General features: G+C 39.5%; 1 protein-coding gene across 3 annotated transcripts in view; it reads right to left on the bottom strand.

Annotated features, from left to right (window-relative positions):
- Positions 1-13,984, bottom strand: part of myo5aa (myosin VAa) — a 56,509-nt gene that overhangs the window by 36,630 nt on the left and 5,895 nt on the right. For all 3 annotated transcript variants that reach the window (XM_081605009.1, XM_081605010.1, XM_081605008.1), the window contains exons 2-5: positions 5,614-5,724; positions 3,687-3,858; positions 3,219-3,363; positions 1,922-2,078 (exon numbers count right to left, since the gene is read on the bottom strand). In XM_081605009.1, the coding sequence (XP_081461135.1) occupies positions 1,922-2,078; positions 3,219-3,363; positions 3,687-3,858; positions 5,614-5,724 (585 nt within the window). The remainder of the gene's footprint in view (positions 1-1,921; positions 2,079-3,218; positions 3,364-3,686; positions 3,859-5,613; positions 5,725-13,984) is intronic.

A 13,984-nucleotide genomic window follows, 5' to 3' on the forward strand; every position in this document is an offset into this window, starting at 1 on the left:
TGATCTTTTTATAACTTTCCAGTCATGAACTCTAACATGTAACATGATAACTAAGGATTGTAGCGTCTGAGATGTAGCTGTTTTTTTTTTTTTTTGAAATATTATATTTAAAATTATGATGCCTGCTCGTGCACCTTCAAATTTCTGTAGAAATATTGATAACGTGGAATTTATTTGAGGTAAGATTTCAGTCATTTTAGAAGTTTAAATTGTAGCACATGCGTGTTTAACAGATGAGAACATAGACATATTTTCCTTTAAAGAATCAGTTCTTCTACACACCGGGCTTTTTTAAGGGTAACACTGCCTTATGGATGAATTCAAATGACTCAACAGCAGCCAGACCCCATCCTTTGAGGATCATTGATCAATGAGCCCTGGAGGAATCGTCGGCAGACGGGTGGAGCCGCATAAACACGCACGCACGCACACACACATCAAAGCTGAATAAGAGCTAGCTTGGACAGAATTAGATTAAGCACGAGCACAGCGGGTTCTTGCTGAGTTATGGCCAAACACACAATCTTTCACTGCAGACAAGGAAGCATTCAGCAGAGCAGGTATTCCAATCTCTGTCAGCATCAGCCAAGCATGAGCAAACAGCGACTCCCGCTCCCCCCGTCAAGTGGGCATTCACACAGGCAGGTTCTGTGAAAACAAGGCTGATGCAACCATCTGCTCTAAATCCAGGTCTACAGGCGGAGGTGACATCATCGTTGCGACACGAGGAGAAAGACGTTTATTCATTCTGTGAGCCCATCCTCGAGTGGCTAAAGACTGATTTGAGCACAGTGGCTGAAAAGGGACCAACGGGGCAGAGAGATGGCGAGACTAAGAGAAGAGAAAAACGCTAAAGAAAAACAGAAATACTGGAGGGACTTCTGCTAGCACAGCTGAAAGCAGCCAGAAGTGAGGAGATCATAGAGAGAGGTGGAGAGGAAGAAGGGAGGAGTCAGTGGATGTAAATGAAGGAGAGAGGACGGGATCCCTTATTGTTTGGCAGAAGCTAGTCAGAAATAAAGAACGTTTGTGAATACAGGAACGCAAAGACATTCAGACTTAAATTTTTTTTTTAAACACTGTGTGGGGAAGTTCAATATGACAGTCACAAAGCACATCCTAGGGATCAGGTTGTTTTTCTGGCCAATACAAATTTCTGATTTTCTGCAGATTCTGACTTTAACCAATTATTTTTTAGTGTTTGTTTTATAAAGTGTTTGTTTTCTGGCCCTCCTGTGGTTTTAACCCCTGAGCTTTTCACCCTGAGCACAGTCTGTGCTTTTACAAGGTTTTCTTTTGTATGGTTTCGGGAACTGACGGTCTGACAACCCCCCTGGCTGAACCGCTCCTTGGTTTGCAACTTTTGGTTACTTCTCTTTAATTTGCCACTGTAATGTATTTTTTTTGTATATTGTGTTTTGTTTTTATCAAATAAAGCATGTTGAACTGTATTGTGCAATTCAAATAAACTTGACTCAAAGATTTCAGTCAAGGTCAAAACAAGAGCATCACAGTTCATGAAGCTGAATGGTGTGTTTATTAACTGAAAACACTGGGAGTTATTTAATGTGATGCATTTAATGGGCAGTGGAAACATTTATTTGGATTTTTAGGTTTTTGACAAGTAATTAAAGTAATTAATTACCAATTAAAGCCAAATAGGGAAAAATTGACCGATTCTGATTTATAGCAAAAAGACTTGAATCTCTCTAAATGTCAAACTTTCTATTTAATCCATTCAGGAAGACCGACAGGGAACCTGATATCCTGGGATTTCTCTGATTTCTTCTTCTATTTTGTGTCCTTGCTTTCTTTTTTTCCTTATATTTTGATGCAAAGAAAAATTGGTCTATTCCAGTCTCTGGTCGACTGATTGGTGCATCTGGAGTAATTTTCTAGAGATAAAAACTAGTTTTCTTACCTCCATGATGGGGTTGGAAGCCAAAACCTTCTCTTCTACGTTGGCCTCACTGGCAGAGCCACTGACTGTAGCAAAGTACCGCATGGCATATTTGGCTGAGACGGTCTTTCCTGCTCCGGACTCCCCACTCACGATAATAGACTGGTTTCTCTCATCTCTGACAAATAATAATAATAATAAAGTTACATTATAAGATGAAAACTGAAGTTCAAAGTCAAAAGTTGAGGTCATGTTGAAAGTGGATCATGTTTGTTGGTATCTATTACTGGTTTTAGTTTATCCCATCATCTTCTCTGCTGGAATGTTTATAGTCAAATGTGAATAATCAATATTTACTAGTTAATCACACAAATCTCAACAAAAACAGTAATTAAGTGAAAACAGTAGAAAAAATAAAGACCTGTTGTGGCTCAGTTGCTAGACCTGAGCCACAACAGGTCTAGCAACTACGGTAAGCAGCCACCGACTTCGTTTTCACTCATAGAAGAAGAAGCGCGCGGTGCATGCTAGGATAGTTGTCAGAACGCTGGTTTGTAATCTATTAATAAAGTTTGACTGACCTATCTATCTACCGACCGTCTAGAATCAGGTCGTCTGCAGGTCATGTAGCACCACGTTCTCCACGAACATGCTGTGCGCGAACAGAGAAGGGTGACCATCGTCCGGCCACGCTCCGGCCCAGTATCAGAAGGTTGTCCTCGCCGATCGGAGTCGGACTGTTTTGTTGACATTCACTTTAGTGCAGCTACATCTAGTGGATGCATAACGTAACTCCAGCCTCTACTGTAGCGTCTATTCTATGCGTCTTATAATGCGGTGCGCCTTATATATGAAAAAAGTTTTAAAATAGGCCATTCATTGAAAGTGCGCCTTATAATCCGGTGCACCTTATAGTGCAGAAAATATGGTATTTGCATCTTTAATGTATTTTTAATATTGTGTAAAAGCTTAAGTGGTTAAATGAAAAGTCAGTGGGACGTGCTTATTCTTTTTTTTTTTTAAATATGATTAATCAATTAATTGTCAGAATAAACAATTACTACAGTAATCGTCTGTTTTGGCTGCAGAGCAGAGTTTGGTGTCTTCCTCTTTGTGTGGGCTTTGAGATCACATGAGCAAGAAGTGAGGAGCAGACAGTGTGACCACCAAGTGGTTATTTTGGGCCCGGCTTTGACCTATAAACCCTGGAGAAACAGGGAGGGCTGAGCCACAGGAAGACTGCAACCAAAGCTCCTCAGGTAACACACACACACGCACGCGCACGCACACACACACACACACACACAGACACACACACCTTGCCATCTGCTTGTAAGCCTCCTCTGCCACGGCAAAGATATGTGGGTCCATGTCTCCCATATTCTGCCCGCTGTAGGCGTTGATTATGTCCGTTCCATAGATCGGCAACGTCTCGTACGGGTTGATGGCCACGAGAACGATTCCTGCGGGAGAGAGAGAAATGCTCGTCTGGATTTATGTCAGCAACACACACCCAGCAAGGCAACACAGCGAACACGTTCCAGCAATGAGCGACAGCCGTTCATAAACGGTTTCCTCAGCTTAGAAGCGCAGCGTACAGAATGAAATGTGTTTCATCGAGACTATAGACAAAAGACAGAGGCCGTGGAAGATCCGAATGTTCAGCCAGTTAACTTTAACTGTGAAATCGCACACTTTAAAATGTTAGCTGCTTGTTAACGACAGCAGGTCCTGCTTTGATCAACAGCGTTTTCATTGGTTAGGCGACAGGAAGTGGACGACGTACCACAGTAGGTGTAGATGAGCTTTGAGTCGATGAAGCGGACTTTAAGGTTGTGGAGCACGGCGGGCTCGTGGAGGTAGCTGAGGGCAGTGAGGTCGTTCTCACCCACCAGGATGTCCGGGTTCCGCAGGTAAGGCAGGTTCTTCGTCTTGGGGTCCAGCTTGTGATCGATGGTCTGAGAATCAGAGATGACAAAACGGTTTAAAAATCAACACACACAGAGCCTCGACACCACATACAGGACAGATGCATCTAGATGTAGACAGTGGGAGATCGTGAAATTTTGCAGCACTATTGTGACAGCAATGAAAATTATGACTTAAAAAGAAACTATCACTTCTTTTCTTAGTAATAAGAAGAGAAGTCACAACCATAGGTAACTTTATGGTTGTGACAGTATGGCACAGCACTGGTAGCACCACAGATATTATTCTTGAAAAATATTCCTATTTGAAATAGGCATTTTCTGCATTTAATAATATATTTTTAATTTACTGGTATATATCAATGCTCCTGAAAAATTAACATTTCAGACAGCACAGTACGTTTATTTTTTATTATTAATTTAACTTTGTTGTGACCACGACAACCAAAATCTTTATCATAAGAAATTTTTTGCGATAAATGATGAACAATATGATCAATACCCACAGGATACATAACATCAACACAAATACCCCCTCCAAACTTTGAGAATCCTCTCAATGTTGAGTTAATCTCTGTTGATTTTGAACAATTTTCACTAAATTTTTCATCAACATGTTTGAAAACGGAGCTCTGAACTGTACGAATTATCATCCTTGAGCTGCCAGTCAGTGATGGCCTGCTGGATATCTGGCAGGTCAGAAGTTTTGCACATTATTTTATAGACCAAAATATGTTTCTACTAAAACTTTTTGTTGATATAAAAAGTTTTACAGGTAAGGCAGGTAGGTTTTATTGACATAAAAAGTTTTAAAGTGCTCAACTGTGGTCTCCCAGCTGTTCAGCAGGGAGACCACAGTTGAGCACTTTAAAACTTTAAAAAATAAATCTAATAATTGTTTGAACTTTAATTGCAGCAGAAGGAGGATCTTTCCCATGTCACCATTCCTGAAAGAGCAATGACTGCATGCATATTTATATTTCAAGCTTACAAACTTAGACATAGCGATTTATGGTGATTATTCACAGCGCAAGAGTGTGATTTTTGCACATATTGTCCATTTGCTTTTTAAATGGACAATTTAAAATCGTCATGCACTGGATGTTGAAGTTACTAGATTGTATTAATGGGTATAGCTGCAAGGTGACAAAATGTGAAAAAACTTTAAAGGATACAAATTATTCGCTTCATTTTGCTAATAATTCTCTAGAATATTGTACATATTAGTCACAAGAATAAGAGTTGCAAACCTTTGTAGGTGCATTTTATTAAAGGCAGAGGTACAAGCAGCAAGATCTGAGACATATTGGCTCCTCATCTGAACTAGATGATCTGGTAAAAGGTATCTAATCCTCGTTTCGCTGATTATTTTCTTCCCAGAAAGCTGCTGGCAAAGTTTGGAAACATTAAATGGACGGTGACGCAATCGGAGGCAAACACAAAACCTCTTTCATATGTAGGTGGGGCTTGTGGTTACATTTAACATTTGAAATCACAAGAAGCGCAACATTGTAAATAGTGTGGCTAACGTGTGCAGTAAAAGAAGCGCTTATGTGTGACTGCTAGAGGGAACGATAGAAAGAGTTCATAGCGGTCTGTATTTTATGTGAAAGAATTAAATATGCTGATATATTTAAAATGGTCCTTGGAGGCATCTTAGCTTGAAAGTCCCATTTGTGTGCTAATGGTTCGAAGAATAACCACTAATGAGACGCGGCAGAAGTAGACGGGGTGGAGGAGTTACAAAAATAGAGAGACCACCACTCTTCCATTCGATGATCTCACCGTTCCATCCTCCAGCATGAGCTGAAGCGAGGCGTCGTCATTCTTGTAGTCCTTGGTGAGCTCAGCAGACTTCCACACCTCCTCCGCGTCGGGGATCCAAACCCGAGCAGACTGGAAGAAACAAGCAAAAAAAAAGTTAAGTATGACCAAAAACACATTAGTTAAATACAGACTTCCTGATGTTTCATCCAAACAGGAAATGAGTGAAAGTTGGGGGGGATGGGGTAGGGGGGTATAAAATGGCAGAAGAGTTTTCTTCTGCCAGCAGCATGACTTAAGAGTAAACAGAGGGTTCTGTGTTTGTCCGGAGTCATGGGCATCCGGCTCACAGCGGTCCGTAAAGTGGTGGGAACCGTCAATGGAGTGGCTCCTGACGGGCCGAGAATGCAGTTGTGGAAATGTCACACAGACGGATGTTACTATAAAACTGGTTCCGACCTTACACAGGCGAGCAGCTGATCACGCCAAGACGTGTGGGAAAACTTTAGCATTCGCTTCATCTGATCGGATGAAGAATTCTGCTCAAAAAAGACTGCTAAGATTTAATCACAAAAATAAAAAATAATTTCAAAAAAGCCCTAAAAAACAATTTAAAATCGATTTAAGTTGCCTCCAGTCTGATACTCATCTCGGAAATCGGCACAGTATCAGCCAAAAAACAAATATCGGATAGTGTTGGCTTGCATGTGGTATAAGCGCTTCACTCCAGCATTTAATCCGCCCCAGCATTTCTATCCAACAGTAAGTAATAGGTTGTTCTCATACCTATTATTGTTCACTGTTGTTCTTTGTTTTAGTGATACCACTTGATGAAGCCTTTTCCACATTACAAAATAAGTAATAAAAATGTATATGACTAATGTACACATCATTTCGGGTCAATATCAGTATCGACCAATACTCAAAGCTGCAATATCAGTATCAGAAGTGAAAAAGTTGTATCAGGACCAAGGCTGTCATAGTTAACATGCATGAAGTTGTTGCTGAACTGGAGAGCTCATTCAGTGACTGACTGCTGCATCCTAATTGCACAAAGGAGCGTTGTAAGAGATCCTTCCTCTCATCAGCTGTTCAATAAGATTTTACATCCCTGCTGGTATTTGAACAGTTTTATTTATTTTAAATAAAACTTTTACTGGTATTGCACATCTGTTTCTTTTTGTCTTTTTATTTGCCATATAATGTTAATAGACTGCTCTCTTTTCAATTCACAAACACAACCCTCGGTCTGATAACTGCACAGTAATTTCATGCTTTTATATTTGTTTCAACAGGCAGATAGATGGTAAGAGAAAAAAAGACGGCTCCATTTAAATGAATGGCAGTCAAATTTCAGTAACTTTAATATTTGCAACAAGCTTTGATCTCAAATGCTTCTTTCCACTTTGCTGTTTATCCAAAATGTTCCTAAATAAAAACAGTTCCCACCATCGAAATATTAAATTACACTTGGTGGACAGGGAAGGGGCAGCTGAGGCACATGATGATGAGCGCTTGGAGAATTTCTGCCGCGAGTCTGATAACGATTTCACTGCTTCCTTTGCCCTCGTTACATAAACTGCTGATGACAATTTCACAGAAGCCAAAGAAAGAGGTCTCATTGTAGAAGAACGCAAACTGGGTTTATTAAGTCTGCTGCTCCACGACCGATCATCTGAATCATGACTTCATGGTCACACAAAACCCTCATCCGTCTGCCGTCATACGACCTGGGCTGCTTGCTTCTGATACGGGCAGGAAAACTGGCAGGAACCAGAGGGTGGAATTGGTGCCCTTCGCCAGTCAAATACGTTTAAATCCATGAAGAGGAAGGTCAGTTTTATCCGCCCAGGAATGACACTGGTGTGCTTGCAATCTGAAAAAGGGAACAGCCTTGAATGTGTACAACCAACCTGTAGAAACCGCTGCCTTTAGATGAAAGCGACACCAATCAGAAGAAAATCAAAAACAGCCCATTTTTATGTGTCGTGAAAATGTTTTTTTTTTTTTTTTTAAACCATCTCCCATCACAAGAAAAATCTCCCCACAATTGTGTTTACCTCTATCAAATCTGAAGCAAATATCCATAACTTGGTATTGGCCAGAAAAAGTTTGATCGACGTATCGTAGGACACTGCAAATACTATCATCAGTTTAAATTTTTTTTTTTAAAGGAATGTGGTATTACATTAATTTAACACTTTAACATCTTTTTAATGCCACCTTGAATCAAATTTAAGACTGAAAAAACTGCAGATATAAGGGATGAATATCATTACGAGCTAGTTGTAATGACTACAAGCAGCTCTCTCCACTTTAAGCCCTGTAGTACCAAGCTTAAACGTTTTTTTGCATCCAGCCTCATATGGGTTGGCAGCAGAAGTCGGACATTGGCCAAAACGAATGTCTTCCAGCCAACTGCCGATAAATCTGCACTTACCCCTGATGGAGGCAAAAAAGTTAGCTAGCTAGTAATGGTAAATTAGCAGCTGGTTACTGGTAGCCTCAACCGTGTCAAGTCACTGAAAGCAAAGAAGATGTTTGCGTGCGACTCAAACGTTTGCCTGAAAGAAAAGTTGCCTGAGGGGAAAAAAATTAAATAAAAAATATACATTTGAAAGTCCTGCCATAACAGAATTTATGACTTGTGATTTGAACGTATTTAAGGCCAACGTACATTTTCCTATGAGTTTAGGAAATTTTAAGGCCTTGTTTGAGATACATAAATTGAAAACTTTTTAAGGATGCGCGAAAACCCTGAAGTAGAAATGGACCAAGACTGGCAAGCAACATGACGAGCTAGTTTTAAATGAGAGCAACCAATCTGCTGCTCCTAGTGTCAGTAGGAGACCCTGCCAGCATCAGTGTAGGTACCACCAGGACTCCATCATTTCCACAATGTAGAAATGTGGACAGAAACACAGAACTGTACAAACACAAAGTAATCCATTGTTAAATATAAAATATTTTTAAGTCTGGTAGATGCAATCAAACAAATCTGTGTTTTTCCAGCAGGTTCTCTGTGCAACCTTCATCATGGTGTTCACAGTGAAAGAGCTGCTGTGTTGGTCTCTGCCTGGGAGCCCATATGACCTGTTCACAGCGGCCTGAGCTCTTTCATATCGACAGCCACGTGTTTGAGAGCGCAGCTATAAAAATACACAATAATGTTTAAGACATTTCACAGAAACCACTTCCAGTATTTCTTGTTTCAGTATTTCTTCTTTCAGTATTTCTTGGAATTGAATTGTTACGAGTTGAATTATCAATGAGTCATATCAAAATCGAGAGGAATGACTTTCCTCTTCTATATTTAAAGATATTCAACATGCAAATACACTTTTTGTCATCTGTTTGTTTCAGGTAAAATGTCAACAAATAATACACAAAAATAGTAAACAAAATTATTATTAATAGTGCTGTGTAATACTTACAATAATCCCAAAGGATTTGAAGACATGACTGAAATTACATTTCGTAACATGATGATAAAAAACTGAGATAAAATTTGGTAAAACATTGAATTCATCAAAGTTTAAATACAAAGGAAGCAAATAAGGTTTTATATGGCCCTGAAGTAGACAATGGATATATCTACTTCTTTACAGTATTAAGTTTCCAGTTTTCCACAACTCCTGAGCCATGTTTTTTTTAAATAAGGACTGTAACACTATAGAAACAATACAGTAAAATATAAAAGACAAACATGAGCAGCTGATAAAAGAATTACAAAAATATAGAAATATAAGATGTCAATTGTTTTTTTTGCAAAGCCTATGTCGTAAATTCTTCCATATATAAAGAAAAGCTATTAAATTTAGAACCTGTTTATATATTGAAAATTAGAGGGTTTTTCTATGCATTAATGCATTGAATTAGACTAATCTGATCTTAATTTGTGCATCGCTAATTTATTTGAATCAGAGATTTAGGTTTTAGCAGTGAACTTTCATTTGAAGTTATTGCGGGTTGTGCAACAACTACAAACAAAAACTGGCAGAAAAAAAAACAGATATTTTAAGAAGTTTTTGAAATCTAGACAGTTTGTTTTAGATGTACTATAGATAGAAAATATAAGTTTTAACTACCTTTGAACAAATTAATGAGACATTAAAATGGAAAACTAGACGGGCGACGTTAGCTCTGCTAATATAGATTATGCTTTTTCCACCATTTTGTTAATACATTCACCTTTTTTTGGTCCCTGCAGGACACTGTCCCAGCAGTCAGCCTCCTAGCAACGGAGAGAGAAAAGGAGAGGAAGAGGATGGAGGCTAAAAATAGATGCAGGGAGTTTTGAACAGCATCGCACCTCACAGAGGCATCTCTGTGCTACATCAACACACTTCCTGATCCCGATAATCACCTTCGCACAGAAAAACACCCGCATGCTCTCACTTCACACGTCGCTTCGGTTAATGCCGAAATATGTCAAGAAGTCGTTCACTTCGTTGCTTTTTGTGTGATCCGCAGAAGGCGTTAAGTGGGAGACAAAAGAAAGAGAAAGCGACACAGTGAATCATATTTATACACCAACTAAATCCCCTGGGTTCAAAAGAAAGGAGAGCTGAAGGTTGGGACTGCACACCCAAACACAAACAAGCACGAATACTAAAAGTTTTTTATGTTTCAAGGGCACCAGCCTGAGCGGCACCATTGTGGCGCATTTAGGGAAACGTGAGGTGGGAAAAACAGAGAGAGACGAAAACAAAACCTAGACGAATGAGGGAACAGAAACTCTGTTAGACGGGAGGATGAGAGTGAACGAAGCTCAGGCTGGCGTGTCGCTGGCGGCAGATGATAAAGAAGCAAAGACGTCAGAGCATGTGTGACATCAGAAGTCACGTGACCCGAAAAAGCCTCTTTCCACACATGCTGCATGCGGCACTTAGGAGGAGGGGTGTGGAGGGATGAGGAGGGGGGCATCTGCACAGTTTCAGCATGACAATAAGGACAAGAGGCATGAAATCGGTGAGACACAAACTTCCATCTGCGTTTGCGTCACAAATGTTTTGATGGGAAACGAATGGAGCCGTCGCTATTTTTCCAGGGCCTGGATATGATATTCATAACCAGCTGCCTTCCTCTGCAGTCTTTGCCACCAGTTTTGACAAAGTTTTGAACATTTAAGGAGACATAGCGCAGCACACTGCTTGGACTTGTTCTCACAGACGGTTCATACTGATGGCAAAGAAAATGTTGGTGGAGTAATCAGGAAATAGTTTAATCGCATTTTCTGCCCGGAAACATAACTCTGATTCGTTTGTTTACAACTCCGTCAACAACTTTGCATTGATCGGCCTCTTCCTGGCTGATACTGATGTCCAGTTTTCTTTGAGGGTTAATCTGCTCATTCGACCTTTGACCCTTGATTGATTTTTCTTCTCTAAGGACTAAAACGTATTTAAAGATGGAAACAAATGTGCAGAAGCTTTTGCGACAGAAATACGGTGGAAACTCATCAATTTGTAGTTCAGTACTTATGGAAAACACACCTATTCACAGCCAGTTTTTTATAGAGCATACCTTAAATATTCAAAAGACGCTACTCGAATAGCTATTGGGGGTCGTTTGCAAAGCAGCGAATCCAGAAGCTCCATTTGTTTTCGTTGCCACTGATTGGCTAAACGCCAAAGAGTGGAAAACAGGAAGATGGTGGATGTTAGCCCCTACGGTAGCGCTAAGCTGGTTTCCCTGAGCGTATTAATGTACAGTAAGGTAGATTTGGTATTCCAGCGTTTTCAGAGGCCGTCTCAAGTATGTGTTGAATTTAACTAATCGTGGTTGGCTGTAGTCTCTAACCCTAAAGATTTCTCTCAAATGGTTTTAAAAAATTCCTATTGAGGGTTCAAGTTTTATCATTCTAATATTTCAGATGATGAATTACAGTTTCACAACTTAATTCAACGTTGCTGATGTAAAATATTTGGGGTATACTCCTACAGGAAGCTGTGAGCCAGAGACTGGAATTGACTCATTCTCCAAAAGTCCAATAGTCAAAACTAAGAGCTCCAACTACTTTCTGTCAATAAACGCATCCACCAGCAACATTTCTTTTTTATTCTAAAGAAAGGACATTCCTCTGTCATTTCATTAGGTGACAGTGTAGCATATTTAGCCTCCATGCCTTCGTTTTGTGTTTGATTCAAAACTACAAGCTTTATCAAAGAACTGCAGCACATTTTTTCTCTTTTTTTTTCCTGTTACAGTCCTTGGAAAAGAAACAAAAATAATATTATGACTTGAATAAAAAACATATATCAACAGGTCAGCACACAAAGTGAATCAGAAATCTGTTTTGGCCAAGAAAATCCTGATTCCTGCATCTCAAAGTAGAAATACTGCAACCTCTCATAAGTTTATAGCAGCAACTTTCTTGTAGTTTCTTTCTGAAACTCTTGTAATGTTTATTTTTGTAATCACCTTTTTATTTATTAGAATGGATTATTTTTAAAGATATATTTATATACAGACTACCTTATTGGACAAATTAAAGTTACTTAGAAAGAGTTGGTCTGTGCTGCCAGCGCAGAGTAGAGGTCAACAGGTCGGAACGAAGCATTTAAAGGTAGCCCTCAGAGATACACGGCTAATCCTGGTTTAGCTGATATAAAGGACTAGAGAGTGATTAAGCTAATTTAGGGTTTAACACCAGCTAATCGCATGACGGGCAACTACAGCACCGTTTAGCTGCAGAAATAGATGATCAGCACTTCCTTTACAGCAATATAAGCTTTGTTTTTGACTAGTTTGAACTGAAACGTCTGAAAAATTAAAATTAAAGACAAAAAACAAACAAGTGGATGTGCTTATGCCGGGTTATCTGTATCCTAATCTACTCAAACATACCAACCCCAGTGTATTCTTTAGTTTTATAAATGTCTCTGTAAATTCATTAACTTTTGAAATTCACTTTTCAGTTTATATACTTTCACAATGTTGGTCTAGGGTTATAAAACAGTCTGTAAATTTAGATCCCAGGTGTATACATTAGCACCGTTAGCTATGCTGAACCCGAACGTGTGTGTGTGTGTGTGTGTGTGTGTGTGCGTGCGTGCGTGTGTCTTCATGTACTGGTGTTGTACTTCTGGGTCCAAAAGGGGCGGGGTTTCCCAGAGGAGCGTTAGCAGATCTGCTCAGAGTCAAGAGCAGATTAGAAAGACTTAGCCTGGAGCTTTCGCTCTTGAACTGAAGCTCCTCTGGCACCGCCGTCGCCACATGGTGTAATAACTTCGAGCCAAACACGTCACCTCCACGGCATCGGTACCATCATCATTCTTCTAAAATAATCCAAGCTACTGCTTGTTAAAGCTATAATAATGCTACGTATAACATTTTTAAGTGCTTCTCTGGTAGAATATTACCTCTTTCTTCCTCTGACTGTAATTTAGCCACCTGACTGTAAGCAGCAACATGTAGGGGAGGGACAGTGGTGTTGTAGAGCTTCCAGAGCTTCATCTGGCATCTCCAGTAGAGCGCCACCTAGCCACTTAGGGGGAGGTTGACCATTGTTCTGTTACTTTTCTCTCCATGTTGGAGTGACCTGGATCCAAAGGATTTGCTTCATAACTCTTCCCACGGTGATAGATGGCATCGCTTCTCATCTGTAGGTGGATTTGGTCAGATAGGGGCACAAAGTGTCACTTTTTGAGATCTCTTACCCTACTTCATGTTGTCAGACGGGTTCTATTCAAGTGGTGTCTTGGGTTCAAGTCTGGCCTTGGTCGGTCCTGAGTAAAACAGAGCTCAGCTTCCCGTAGATGATGTGATTAATTGCAGTTTATTTATGATTTCACAACAGGGAGTATTATATTTTCAGCTTGGTAGAGAAAGATTTTCCCTTAAGTCTCTAAAAAAAACTATGAAAACTGATTTTTGTATTTTTCTTTTCCTGATACTAAAATATGAAGACGATAAATTCTGAACATGGAAATTGTTTTCAGTTTAAATTTTAAAATTTGCAACATTTCTAGGGAAAATATTTCATAACAATATCCCACCATTTGTGTAGGATATGTCAAATTATAAGGGCCATCTCTTTAAGAAGATGCAAATAAATAAATAAAACTGACAGGCAAGCATTCAGCTTCTATGCAACTCAGATCTGGAACAAACTTCCAGAAAACTGCGAAACAGCCGAAACATTGATTTCCTTTAAGTCAAGACTAAAAGCTAACTTGTTTAGAGTTGCTTTTGAACCATAATAAATGGAACAACAATAATTTCACTTGACAAAAGGTAATGTCTGCTATTGGTTTTCACAACTATTCACTACAGGATGTGTTTGATGTTTTTCCTTTCATGACGTAAAGCACTTTGAACTTCCATGTTGCTGAAATGTGCAATACAAAATAAACCTGATTGATAGATTGATTACCAGTTTGACTGTAAC

Source organism: Poecilia reticulata, chromosome 3, assembly GCF_904066995.2.
Source record: "Poecilia reticulata chromosome 3, P_reticulata-male-v2, whole genome shotgun sequence".
NCBI lineage: Eukaryota > Metazoa > Chordata > Actinopteri > Cyprinodontiformes > Poeciliidae > Poecilia > Poecilia reticulata.